The sequence below is a fragment of the Molossus molossus genome, unplaced genomic scaffold, assembly GCF_014108415.1.
Source record: "Molossus molossus isolate mMolMol1 unplaced genomic scaffold, mMolMol1.p scaffold_m16_p_6, whole genome shotgun sequence".
Taxonomy (NCBI): Eukaryota; Metazoa; Chordata; class Mammalia; order Chiroptera; family Molossidae; genus Molossus; species Molossus molossus.
The window spans coordinates 87,559,618-87,573,322 of record NW_023425399.1 but is presented as its reverse complement, the minus strand read 5'-3'; the positions used below and the strand labels follow the sequence as shown (position 1 = coordinate 87,573,322).

The following is a 13,705-nucleotide window of genomic DNA, read 5'->3' as shown; positions in this document are numbered from 1 at the left end:
TAATCTAATCATTTAATATGTAACTCATGTATTTCCTTTTTGTGACAGTTCTTTGTTGGTAACTCTTAACTCCTTCCCTCACTCCCAGATTCTTTCTTGCCATTTCCCACAGTAGAGCTATTTACTGTGTGTGTATGGTTATATGTAGGTGTGTAACTTAACACTAGGTATTAGATATCTTTCTGTTTTTGGTTGTTGTTTTTTTTATCCTCACCCGAGGACATTTTTCGATATTTTGTTCAGATAGAGTGAGAGGGAGAGAGAGAGAGAGAGAAACATCGACGTGAAAGCGACACATTGAGTGGTTGCCACCCACACGACCCAACCAGGGCCGGGGACAAACTGCAACCAAGGTACGTGCCCTTAGCGGGAACCGAACCCGGGTCTCTCTGGACCGCAGGCCAACGCTCTAACCGCTGAGCCAAACCGGCCAGGGCATCTTTCTGTATCAGTATGTAAATATCTCATATTTAAATAGCTGTAGATTGGATTGTGTGGATGTACCATGATTTTAGTCATCTCTTTCTTGATATTATCATGAATATCCTAAATGATTTCTTTGTGCAGTTATGAAAATATATCAATAATATAAATTCTTAGAAGTGAGATTTGCTGGGTCAGGGGATTTGTGCATGTACATTTTTTTTTAACCCTCACCTGAGGATGTTATTTTATTTATCTTCAGACAGAGTGGAAGGGGCGGGGGTGGGGGTGGGGAGAAACATTACTGTGAGAGATATTGATTGGTTGCCTCTCGCACAACCTCCACCCGAGCCAGGGATCAAGCCTGCAACTCAGGTAACTGGCAATTGAAAACGAGACCTTTGGTCTGCAGGTTGACGCTGTCACCTCTGAGCCACATCGGCCAGGGCTTGCTTATTTTTAATGTACTGAATTCAAATATTTTCATTTCCTCCCCTCCATCCCAGAGTTCTCACAAATCAGTAACCTATTAAAAAACAGGTAATTACTGTGAAGGAAAGGTCAAAGAAATACAAATGTTAAGCAATTAAAACCAGTTATCGCCCTGGCCGGTTTGGCTCAGCAGTTGGAGTGACGGCCTGCGGTCTGGAGAGACCTGAGTTCGGTTCCCACTAAGGGCATGTGCCTCGGTTGCGGTTTGTCCCTGGCCCTGGTTGGGTCGTGTGGGTGGCAGCCACTCGATGTGTCCCTTTCATGTCGATGTTTCTCTCTCTCTCTCTCTCTCTCTCTCTCTCTCTCTCAGCCCCCTTCTTCCCTCCCTCCCTCCCTATCTGAGCAAAATATCAAAAAAACAAAACCAGATATCATTTTCTACCTATTAGATTGATCAAGATGAAAGTATGGCACTAACTAAAATTGGCAAGAATATGGGTGAGACTACCACCATTAGATACCTTCAGATATTGGTAGTTAAAATATAAATTAGTTTGATGTCTCAGAAAAGTAACTCGGCACCCTGGTTTGTGTGGCTCAGTTGGTTGAGCACTGTCCATGCACCAAAAGGTTGCTGGTTCAATTCCCAGTCAGGGCATATGCCAACCTTGCTGGTTGGGCACCCAGTCAGAGTGTGTATGGGAGGTAGATGATCAGTGTTTCTCTCTCATATTGATGTTTCTCTATCTCTTTCTCTACCCACTTCTCCCTTTCTCTCTCTCTAAAAAAAAAAATCAATAAAAAACTATTTTTTTTAAAAAGTAATTTGGCAATCTCTATGAAAAAATATATATGCAGCCCTGGCCAGTTTGGCTCAGCATTTAGAGCATTGGCCTATGGACCAACGAGTTGTGGGTTCAATTCTGGTCAAGGGCACATACCTCGGTTGTGGTTTGGTCCCCGGCCCTGGTAGGGGTCGTGCAGGAGGCACCCAATTGATTTGTCTCTCTCTATCTATAAATCAATGGAAAAATATCCTCGGGAGAGGATTAACAAACAAAACAAAAAAAAAAAAAAAAGAAAGTAAGCAAGAGCAACTGGATCTATAGGCAAGTTTGTCTTTCCTAATTTGAATTTAATGTTGAGTTTTCTGAAAGCAGTGTAATTTCAGCTCTGCAGGGAGAGGGTAAGACCTGAAGCCAAGTTCATGGAACAAATAATTAAAGACACAGGTCTAGGCAAAAATTTATTGACATAGCAAACACTGAGCAAATTCTGAATCAGCTGCTGGGCTTTTCATAGATTGGTAGAGGAGACTGATAGTTGTTGCTTTCACTGGTACTTAGTTTAGTTGGGAAGCACTAGATTAAATAAAAATAATTATAGTTGGGTTAAGAGCACCATGTGAAAAGTATGGGCTGCTATGAGAGATATCAGGGCTGCCTAACCTATGTGTAGAGGAACCATTTATCTGAGATCTGAAGGGTGGATAGGAGTTGAGGAAATTGGAGTAATAGTAGTAGTGGGTAGTGTAGAGAGTAGAGACAGACCCTTTTGGGTCTTTAGTCCATAATAATGAGTTCAAATGTTATCTGGAGAACAATAGTAAATCTTTAAAGGAGTTAAAGCAAGGGATAGGTTGCCAAAAGTCTGAGGCATTCTGGCAGTGATACAGGAATATACTGGCTCTTATCCATTTTTCACCCACCTCAGCTATTAAGAAGCATCCAGCTGTGTTTGACTGAATTCTCTGTCTAGTCTGGGACAAATAAAGTCCTTTTAAGAATTACCTGTTGATTATGCATTTTCTGTGGCAAAGAATATTACTAAGTTATAATAGATTGTGCCTTATAACCCCCATCCATCTATCAAACATGTCTTCTATAGTGATTTACTTTTATCAGAGGAATAAATGAGGCTGTCCAGAAATTATTAATAAATATTTAATATGTTTTTGTTTCAAGATATTGGCTTTTCTGCTATACGACCTACAGTAATGCTTATTGGTGTGTTTGTGTGTGTGTGAGATTTTCTTTCTTTCTTTCTTTCTTTTTTTTTGCTGCTTCTCTACAGGTAGAAAGCTTCCCCTGGAAAGAGGGTTCTTATATTTTTAGATAACACAAAAGAATTTTAGCCATTTGTTGTATTTATCAGCTTTATCTTCTGTGGTTTTAAATTTCAATCCCCATGGAAATGTGGGTGATTCAGTTAGATTATGATACTCTGCATTATATCAAAATGAGTAGGTATATGGTCTGTAAAGCTAACACTTTCTGATTATGAATAAATAAAACTAGATTATGAATTGATCCCGAATTAGTGAAATTAGGTGGCATTTTTGTAATCCTGATTAAGTTTGCTTCATATTGTTTATCTAATATCTCAGAGTCTGTTTTTTGAAGCCTTGTAATTGATTTTTTTATTTGTGAATTATTTTTAAAAGACTGGATTTCATATAGTGCTTAATAGTTTTAATAAAATTTATACAGGATAGAGCCACAGAGATGCATTTTTACATAGACATGAGGATTTCATTGTATAAAAGTATTAGTTTGGGAGTAGCGATGAGATTAGCTATCAAGAAAAAGTACTTTGGGTGACAGTAAACCTGCAAGGAAACAGAAAGATATGTCATTAAAACTACCTCTGCATCTTGAGTTCTCTTTTTTACTCTCATGATTGATCTCCAGAAACCATAGAGTAGTTATCCTGGTGAGTTGAAGAATAGTGACTTGATAAGTTTGGTTGTAGAATGAGAAGCTAGGGTAGAACATGATAAATAAAAGTAGATTTGTTATAGTTCTCAAACTGCTTAAATCAGGTGTTGAGAAAGTTTGTCCAAGTTAAGTGAGGCTATTTTAAGTAGATTTTTAAATTTTTTTATTTTTCAGCTAAACCAAACAGGAAGCTTACTTTTCTCTACCTAGCCAATGATGTCATTCAGAACAGCAAAAGGAAGGGGCCGGAGTTTACAAAAGATTTTGCACCAGTTATAGTGGAGGCTTTTAAGCATGTTTCAAGGTATGATTATTGTTTTGGGTACTAGGTAATCTGTTTTAAATGCATAATATGTCCTTTTGCTAAAGTTGTCTTAAGTCATTAAAATAAAAACCAAGGGATGTATTTCTTTGAAGTTTTCATTTGAAAAGACTTACCTATAAATGGCATTTGTAAATGTATTATACTTTCTATGAAGAAAATTTTTTTGAACTCTCGCTAAAGTGGGCATTTGGAATACTTAACTAACAGATTTCTTTAAAGAGACCAAAAGCAACTGCCATGTTGGAATGAACATTGTTAAGAATGAATGAAGGTATTGAATTGAAAATTTGTGGCTTATAAAGCTATCAATATTCCAATTCATAATTCTGGATAAACTTAGTATCTTTTTTCCTCATATTGCTTATAATGATTTTAAGGTTTTTCTACTGTGAGGATATATGTCATAACATTATTAAATGCTTTGGAAATAAAGAATATTTAAATAATCACAAACCTGTTGAAAAATTTTGCTACTGAAAGATTCTGAGGGTAGGATTCTACTTTGGCTTATGCCCTTTTAAAATGCTTATTTCTAAACATTATATGCAAATATTTGGGTAAACATGTTTACTGGGTAAACATTATTGGGATAGACTACTAAATCAGTCTAAATTGTAGAATTTAGTGGTGAATGATGATTTGTTGAATGATTTAAGAAGATGCACTCACTGTATGCCCTACAGTTTTAGACACATTGGATGCATTTTTTTAAAAATCACAGAGTGAAATGCTGCTACATGTTGCTTTCTTAAATAAATATTATTATCCTTCAATTTAGATATTGCCCTTTTAAAAAATACACGTTTTTATTGACATTTTAGAGAGAAAGGAAGGGGGAGAGAGATAGAAACATTGATGTGAGGGAGAAACATTGCTCACCTGCCTCCTGCACACCCCCTACTGAGGATTAAGCCTGCAACAGGGCATGTGCCCAGACAGGGAATCGAACCACGACCTCTCAGTTCATAGGATGATGCTCAATACACTGAGCCACACCAGCTGGGCTAGATATTGCCCTTTTACCATCTTTTCGGATGTTGGTATTTAAGTCTTAGAGTTCAGTCCTAGGCCCTCTTCTGGGGTCATAGTTTTGACTTGTCCACTGGATGATTTCATACACTGAATGTACTTAGTTATCATGTACACCCTAATAACTCACAATCTTATGCTCCAGTCTAGATGTTTTTTTTTACACTTGTATGTCCACTTGCCTATTGAATTTCTGGTTGTATGCCTCCAAACAACTCAAATTCACTGTGTCTGATATTGAACTCATTATGTCCGTGCTCCCTGTCAAATTGCTTGTCCTCTGGGTTTCACTCTTTCAGTGAATGACAGCTCCATTTATTCAGATACCCATGTGAGAAATTAGGTGTCATCTTTAACTCTCTGTGATGTTGTGATTTGTAATATATCATACTCTCCATTCTCCTTCACTCCCTTTATCCCATAAACTATATATAGTTCCCTCTGTTCTTTAGATTTCTTTCCATTCCATTTACCATATTGTCATTTCTGTATAATTGCAGTAACCTTCAGTATCGTTTAATCCTTTTAGGGGTTGTGAAGCTGATCATAATAATTGCTTGTCTTGGAGTGGTTTTCATTTGTCCTAGAGATCAATTCTAATGTCCTGAGCAAGACTTAAGATGTTTCTTCATCCTTAGTCAGGTATCTCAGTTGGTTAGAGTGTCATCCACTATGCCAAAGTTGCAGGTTCAATCTTCGAACAGGGCACATACATGAATCAACCAATGAATGCATAAATAAGTGGAACAAGAAATCAATGTTTCTCTCTCTCTCTCTCTCTCTCTCTCTCTCTCTCTCTCTCTCTCTCTCTCCTCCTCCTCCTCCTCCTCCTCCTCCCTCCCTCCCTTTCTCCCTCTCTAAAATTTAAAAAGAAAGATGTTCCTTCATTACCCTGTCTACCTCTTCAAACTCCTTTCTCACATTCCTTCCACGCAATACTCTGTAGTCTACAGTTTAAGCTAACCAAACTCTTTTATTTATTTCTGACTTAAAGCTTGTATAGATACTGTATCTCCCTAGAATTCAATAAAATATTTATTGACTGCCTACTGTGTGCTAGGCCTGGAGTATACAATAGTGAACAAGACAAATTTCTGTTCTAGTGGAGCTTAACATTTCAGTGAATGACACAGGTAATAACTATATTAAAATGTTTAAAGATAAGTAACTGTGAAAAAACATAAAGCAGGGAAGGAACTAGTGATATGTGACAGTGCTCAGTTCTATCATGAGATAAAATATGACTATTTTGAGGAGGTGGAATTTCAACAGAGTCTAAAGGAAAGGATGAAATGAGCCATGTGACTATTTAGGAGGGAAAGGATTCTAAGGAGAGAACATACTTGGCAGAAACATTGAGACAGCTGTGTGCTGGACATGTTTGAGGATCAGCAAGGAGATTTGTATGGGAGAAGATATTTAGGGAATGTGGACTGAGAGGTAGCCAGGGATCTGAACATATCCACCTTGTGGCCCAGGATAAGGATTTTGAGTTTATTGTTGGTATGATTGACAGCTCTTAGAAAATCATTGTGGTCTGATTTATGTTGGTAGAGAACAGTGAAAGAGTAGAGTTTGAGAGACCAATGGGAAGACTTAAAAAATACGGGCTAGAGATGATAGTGGCTCAATCTACAGTGTTAGTGATGACAGCAGTAGGATGTGCCTGGGAGTCGTCTGTTTCCCACTTCCCTGTATATCCAGTCTTCAGAGCTCAAATTAAGTATCACTTCCTCAAATACCTTCCTGGTCTCTAGAACTGGGCCAGGTCTCTCTGTTATGCCTGTCTTTAATACCTTGTTCTCTTTTGTGGCACTTAGAAAAACAGCTGCCATAAAGCTTCTTGGTATCTCCTGTGTCAAAGATAATGCCTTGATTAATAAATATTTGTTGAATAAATTTCAACGTCACCTATTAGAAAGCTTCCTTAGCCTTATGTTCAGCACCTTATGTTAGGGGCATCTTCTTTGTTACCCTCGTAGCCAGTACTAACACATTTGCGTTTCTTTGTTGTAATTTTTTTTTTTTGTTTAATGATAGGTCTAAGCTCTTTCAGGGAAACAAGAAGTAATGTCTGTCTTGCTCATTGCACCCCTGAACTGCTGGTCACATAGTGGTGCCCAGTAAACATTTGGACAACTCTTTTCAGGAAACGAGTGTCTGATTGTATTTAAAATCACCATGATCTTTCCAATAGCAATATGCATTTTTACTGTTAATATTTTTATTTTTTCTTTAGTGAAACTGATGAAAGTTGTAAGAAGCATCTTGGAAGAGTGTTATCTATTTGGGAAGAAAGGTCTGTTTATGAAAATGATGTATTAGAACAACTTAAGCAAGCTCTCTGTAAGTACATAATCTTTTATCATGATCTCTTCATTAAAATGTGTTCTTCATTAAGCCTTGGTGGGGTAGCTCAGTTGGTTAGAGTGTTGTCCCAATACACCAAGATTGCAGGCTCAGTCCCAGCCAGGGCCTATACAAGAAGCAGCCAATGAATGCATAAATAAGCGGAACAACAGAATGTATTCTTTCATTAAAACTTAAATTTTCTTACAATTCAGATGGTGATAAGAAATCTAGGAAGCGAACTTATGAACAGATAAAGGTGGATGAAAATGAAAACTGTTCCTCTCTGGGATCTCCAAGTGAACCACCACAGGTAGAAGTTGTTCTCTGTTAAGGGAGTTACTTAATGTGGCCACCAAGCTTTATTAATTTCAGTGTTTACTATTATAAATTGATTTTTATCATAGTTGTGGGTATAAGAAAGAAGCTACATGAATACTTTGTATTTTCTGATTAACAGATTGCTTATAAATGTTGTATGTAATATGTTGTGTATTGCATATTAAGGCAATCGTTTTGCATAGAAAGGATTTCTGATTGCTTTGTATGATTAGATCTGGTGAGAAATGCACTATTTAAACAGTTTCCTTTTAAATAAATAAAACATTATATAAGACTACTTGTTGTATGACTTAAGTACACTAAAATTTTTATTCCTAGAGATAACACTGCCCTTTTAAGTATTTTTGCTTTTAAATATGTAAAAACAAGTGTTAGAGTAACGAGTATGTATTCATACAGTTCTGTGTGACTATAATAGGACCATATAATTTCATGGTAAGATAAAAGGATTAGAATCATCAAGTTAATATTCCATATCCTCTCAGGTTATACCAACCAGTATAGCACTCCTTAACCATTAGATGATTCCAGAAAGACATTTTTAACTTTTAATTATGTGGGCATTGAGTCTTAAAGCTTCCTCCTTCTATGTTTCAAACATATAGGAGGGACAGATAAAATTTAAAAGGAGAAAATGAAGACATAGCCATACTCTTAAAACAAGGTAAATATCATGGTGGGCTAGAAATGGTACAGAAACATAACTCAGTATGTGAGCTAGAGCCTAGTTCCTGCTGAGCTTTGATCTGGAAGCAGACATGGGTTGCCAGAAATTAGTATCCCAGTGGGTAACGAGAACTCACAGTGCTCCATGGGAGTAGGAGGACTGGATCCAAACTCACTGAATAAAATCAGAGGCTGGGTAGAGCTGTTTCCCTATGACGGGAGCTTGAAAGAAAGGTATAATTACTTCCTAGAACTATGGATTTATATCAGTGTTAGTACTAGGGAGACAGAAAGAATCTGACCAAGGTGCTCAACTAGGACCTGAGCCAAGCTACCTGTTGATTCAGTGACAGGAATATAAAAGTCCATGTGATCACCATGGATAAGAGCTTGATAAAAAAGTAATAAGAACATAACATTAGAAACAGCCAAATGCTGAGGTTTATATTTCTGTCCATTTGGAAAGAAGAGAATCACTTTGTGTTAAAAGCTTTATTATGATTACATGAACAGTGGTTTATCTGTGTTCTAGACATAGGGTCTGACCCTCTCCTACTGTCCCTGATGAAAGAGTAACCTCAAATATACTTCTGAGGAGTATACTTGAGTAACCATCTGCTTCTTCTCTAGTACTTGTATACATATTTTTGCTTTTCCTTTTTTTATTTTCTTTAAATTTTGTTGCTTTTCATTTTTTATTGACCACTTTCAGATTAGTTGTGCTGTTTAATTCTCAGTGGTTCAGTTTTGTAGTCACCATTTTATGTCATTCTTTATAAGAATGACTAAAATCTTTCTTTGTAGGATCCAGTTGAACTCATTTCATTCTGTTCTATTACACAGTCCTAGGCTAGTGTTGTTTCAGACAACTTTGCTTTCTTATCTGAGCCTTCACTGGAAACTTAGAATTAACTCACGTGGGAATGTGAAGATGTGATGAGAATAAGTTGTAGTTAAAGCATGCATGTATGCATGCATTGTAAAGACCATAAAGCCAGGCTTCTTAGAATTCCAGAAAATTTTAGAACTCTCCAGGACTGATGGAAAAATTATATATGTGTACAGACACACTCAGGGGTGGGCAAATGTGGGTTTATAGTTGTTCGTATGGAAAATAATAAAATAATTAACAAATAATAATACAAGAACAAACTGTTTGGTGTACTCACAACTTGAAACCTACTTTTGTTCACCCCTGTATATGTATGTGAATTGGGGCACCCAATTGTAGAAGGGATATATCTTATAATGAAATTATTATTTTTTTAAATATTGGAATTTGAAACATATAGTAATGAATTAAAAGTACACTTATTTCTTATTGGGTTCCATTCCTTCTTACGATGTTTAATCATTTGCTATGTGTTAGACTCCAGTGATAGCATTTTTTGAAAGGGAATAACTTAAAGAAAAATCAGTAACTGTCTGTCAGTGTCATCTTAATATATATACAGAATCAGTGATTTCCTGTATTTTTCAAGTATGTGTATAATTACCTAGTGTCCCGGGATCTAGTTTTAGAGATTAAGGGGAAAAAAAGTAAAGAAAAGAAAGGAGGTGGGAAGGGATGGAGACTAGTAAAAAGAAAAATTAGTCATTTTTGTTTGGAATAAGTTTGTAGACATTATGAATTGTATAATCACCAGCAAAGATTTGCCCTTCCCTCCTAATTACAGCTAGCATATGAAACAATGCAACTAAACTATTCTAATAAAATCATTTTTTATACTGGTTAAGCATTATATAAATATTAGTCATCAAATATATGGAACTTGGTAATATTTTAATGATCTTCTAATAAACGATAGAATAATCGAAGATACCATATTTAAGCATATTCCAAAACTACATTTTTCTTGTGCTTTAATTATATCATTTAGAAATGGAGTCTAGGAGACTCTTCTGTGTTGTGAAAGATGATTTGTATCCCCCTCCCCAATATTCAATTTCATATTTTAAAAATCTGATGTATAATGATAATATAATAAATATATCATACACAAAACTTGTATTCTCCAGGTTAAAGTCATAGCCTATCCTTTTACCACTGTGTGTATTTGGCACATAAACCAATCACATCAATTTAATAATCAGATAATTATTTTTACACTATCTGTTTCACCACTGGAGTATGAGTTCCTCACGGCCAAGGGCCAGTTATATGTTATAATTTATATATTTCCAGTACCTACCATAGTGTAGTTTCTTTTTCGTAATATATGAAAGAAATGGAGTGTCTTCTAAAGCAGTTGATATTTGAAACTTCAAACTAGTAAGTAGCCTATAAGGATTAAGAAATATGAAATAAATGTCATCTTTTGTATTTATTTAAGCTTCATTTATTTTGGTTCTAAAGTTGCATAACTTTTTAGACTCTAGATCTCGTTAGAGCATTACAAGATCTAGAAAATGCTGCTTCAGGTGATGCAGCAGTTCATCAGAGAATAGCTTCTTTGCCTGTTGAAGTTCAGGAAGTATCCCTACTAGATAAAATAACAGGTAAGACATCCTAAATGTGATCTGAATTTGGGGGGAGGTTTGGGTTGAGGGAACAGTATATGGCATTGTTTATGTTTTGTAATAATTTTATTATTCTGTGCTTTTCTTAGATAAAGAATCTGGAGAAAGGCTTTCTAAAATGGTAGAGGATGCTTGTATGTTGCTGGCAGATTACAATGGCAGATTGGCGGCTGAAATAGATGATAGGAAACAACTCACTCGAATGTTAGCAGATTTTCTTCGTTGTCAAAAGGAAGCCCTTGCAGAGAAAGAGCATAAATTGGAAGTGCGTAACCTTTTCCTTCTTTAGTGTTCATTTAATTAATTTCTTTTTTGGTAGGAATTTTAAATTATCTTGATAATCCTGCACTTTTTTTTTTTTTTTTTTTTACGTAGACCTTTTGTAAACAGTGGTCCAGGTAAGTTACTATTTGCATTAATAGGTTTCTTTCTGCTTGAATCAAATTAACCTAAGTAAATTTAGAGATTTGAATTAGCAGAATTTATTCATATGAGATTCCAGTTATAGTAATTTACCTTATGAGTTAAAATCCTTATTTTCAAGAACAAAAATAATGTTGTTATAAAGTCTGGTGTGAAGTGCAGTTAAATTATGATTGGAAATATATAATTCCTGTTCTAAGTACATGCAGTCTTTTGGGTATACAATTAAGAAAGGAGCCCGGCTGGTGTGGCTCAGTGGTTCGATTCCTGGTGAGGGCACATGTCCAGGTTGTGGTCCCAATCCCCAGTCGGGGACATGCAGAAGGTGGCCAGTCGATGTTCTCTCTCATCGATGTTTCTATCTCTTTCCTTCCTTCCCCTCTCTCTAAAATCAATAAAGAAAAAAAAAATTAAAAAGAAATAAAATGACTTTGGGGCATAGAATTTGTGGGTATGCTAGTTCCCAGTCTCTGTTCCTGAACAATTTATCAGTTTTGTTCAGGAAGATATCTTTAAGGTATTCCTTTGTTTTACCCCTGATTCTGATGCTTAACATATTTCCACCCTTTAAATTGAGTGATAATTGATACTGTTGATGAGAAATCTGGTGGTGGTGAGTTAAAAAAAACAAAACAAAAAACACTCTCATATTTCTTTTGAGCGGAGTAGCCATTGTTAGAAGTGGAAAAGGCAGATTTGGTTTCATTTAAAATAATCTTTAATTTGACTAGTTCTTGTTTAGATTGTGTACTGCTCCAGCAATTTATTGTTCTAATGAGTAGGAGAATTTCTGATTTATCTGGATCCCTTTATTTAGTGATTGTTCTCTGCAAATTTGTAGTAAGTTATGATGCTACCTCTATTAAGTTGCTTTTTTTTATTAGTTTTTAGTCTGTCTGCCCCACCCCTGAGTCAAGACCATATAATCCAAGCATTTCTATAGTGTTTAGTTCTTGTTTCAGCAAACAAATTGTGCCATAGATGGTTGCCATTTCTACCTGTGTGAGCATCTGCTTGATGAAGTACCAGCAGCAGAGCTCTCAGCACCCGAATTCTTAGCTTTTAATTTAGCATTATCCTCTTTTCAATTTTTTTCCTCCTCTGCTCACATAGTGGGTGGGGCAAAAGTAGGCTTACAGTTGTGAGTACACAAAAAGAGATTATTCATTTATTTATTTTATTTTTTGTTAATCCTCACCCAAAGATATTTTTTTCCATTGACTTAGAGAGAGTGGGGGTGGTGGTGAGAGACACACATTGATTGGTTACCTCCCACATGCACCCTGACCAGGGCTGAGGATCAAACCTGCAGCCCATGTCCATGCCCTTGACTGGGAATCGAACCCTTAACCTTCAGTGCGCAGGCTGACGCTCTACCAACTGAGTCAGTAACTTTATTGGATTTATTGGGTTGACATTGTTTAAGAAAATTATGTAGATTTTAGGCGTGCAATTCTATAATACATCATCTGACTATTGTGTGTTTACCACTTAAAGTCACATCTCCTTCTGCCACCATTTATCTCCTCTTTACACCTTTTCTACCTACCCCCATAACCCTTTCCCTCTGGTAATCACCATCCTGTTATCTGTGCAGAATTTATTCGTAACATTATTATTCATGAAATATTTTGTTACTTTCCGTATGAACAACTGTAAACCTACTTTTGCTCCACCTTATATATACTCTCAGAACATAGTTTACACCATGCTCTCTCTACCTTTGGAGAAGTTGTCCAGTTCTCCAAGAAAAGGAAAAAATAGAATTTATTTAAAAGATATTTTTGATACTTAATTTACCAGTTTTTGATCTTGTAATGGAACTTCAATCATAAACATATTGTTACTTGTTTTATTGTTAGCAGAATTAAGGGTAAGTAATGTCATACAGTTTTTGTCTTTAGTCTTTTGGTATGGTTTCTTTAACTTCTATTGAGCTTCTGTTGCAGGTGTTGGACATGGCGTATCTTCTAACGATGTCATCATCATTAGCATATTCTTCCTGCTAAAAATAAATATCAAACTCCAAAGCCTGAATTGTCTCATGTTTTTTAAAAATTGAAGAGAAGACTAAAACTTTGTTATTCTACTTTATACTGCTTTCTCACTTAAGTTGGTTATTTATCACCGGTTACAAAAATAGAATTTATGTTTGAAATGTAAATGTAGAAAGTAGAACAGATTATACCCCCTCATTCCCTTTTCCCAGTGTATGATGAGCTGATGATAATAACAATAACGTTTACCATGTATATCAGGTACTATTCTAAGCACTTCGCATATATCAACTAATTTAATTCTATATAGCAGGAAATATTATTATCTCTATTTTATAGGTAAGGTAACTGAGGCACAGGGACAGTAAGTACTTGCCCAAGGTCACAACGAGATAGTAAATTGTTTAGAACCCAGGGAATCAGTTTCCAAAAAGACATATTTGCTTTTAGGTTTTACTTTAAGAAATGTAAGATAACAACAA

The 13,705-nt window shown here is 35.9% G+C and overlaps 1 protein-coding gene across 3 annotated transcripts in view; it reads left to right on the top strand.

Annotated features, from left to right (window-relative positions):
- The window catches only part of RPRD1A (regulation of nuclear pre-mRNA domain containing 1A), a 64,407-nt gene that overhangs the window by 23,796 nt on the left and 26,906 nt on the right, over positions 1-13,705 (top strand). For 2 of the 3 annotated variants that reach the window (XM_036244593.1, XM_036244594.1), the window contains exons 2-6: positions 3,747-3,876; positions 7,166-7,272; positions 7,491-7,588; positions 10,656-10,782; positions 10,893-11,068. In XM_036244593.1, the coding sequence (XP_036100486.1) occupies positions 3,747-3,876; positions 7,166-7,272; positions 7,491-7,588; positions 10,656-10,782; positions 10,893-11,068 (638 nt within the window). Of the gene's footprint in view, positions 1-3,746; positions 3,877-7,165; positions 7,273-7,490; positions 7,589-10,655; positions 10,783-10,892; positions 11,069-13,175; positions 13,251-13,705 lie in introns of those variants that run through there. The other variant, XM_036244595.1, reaches the window with a different exon arrangement.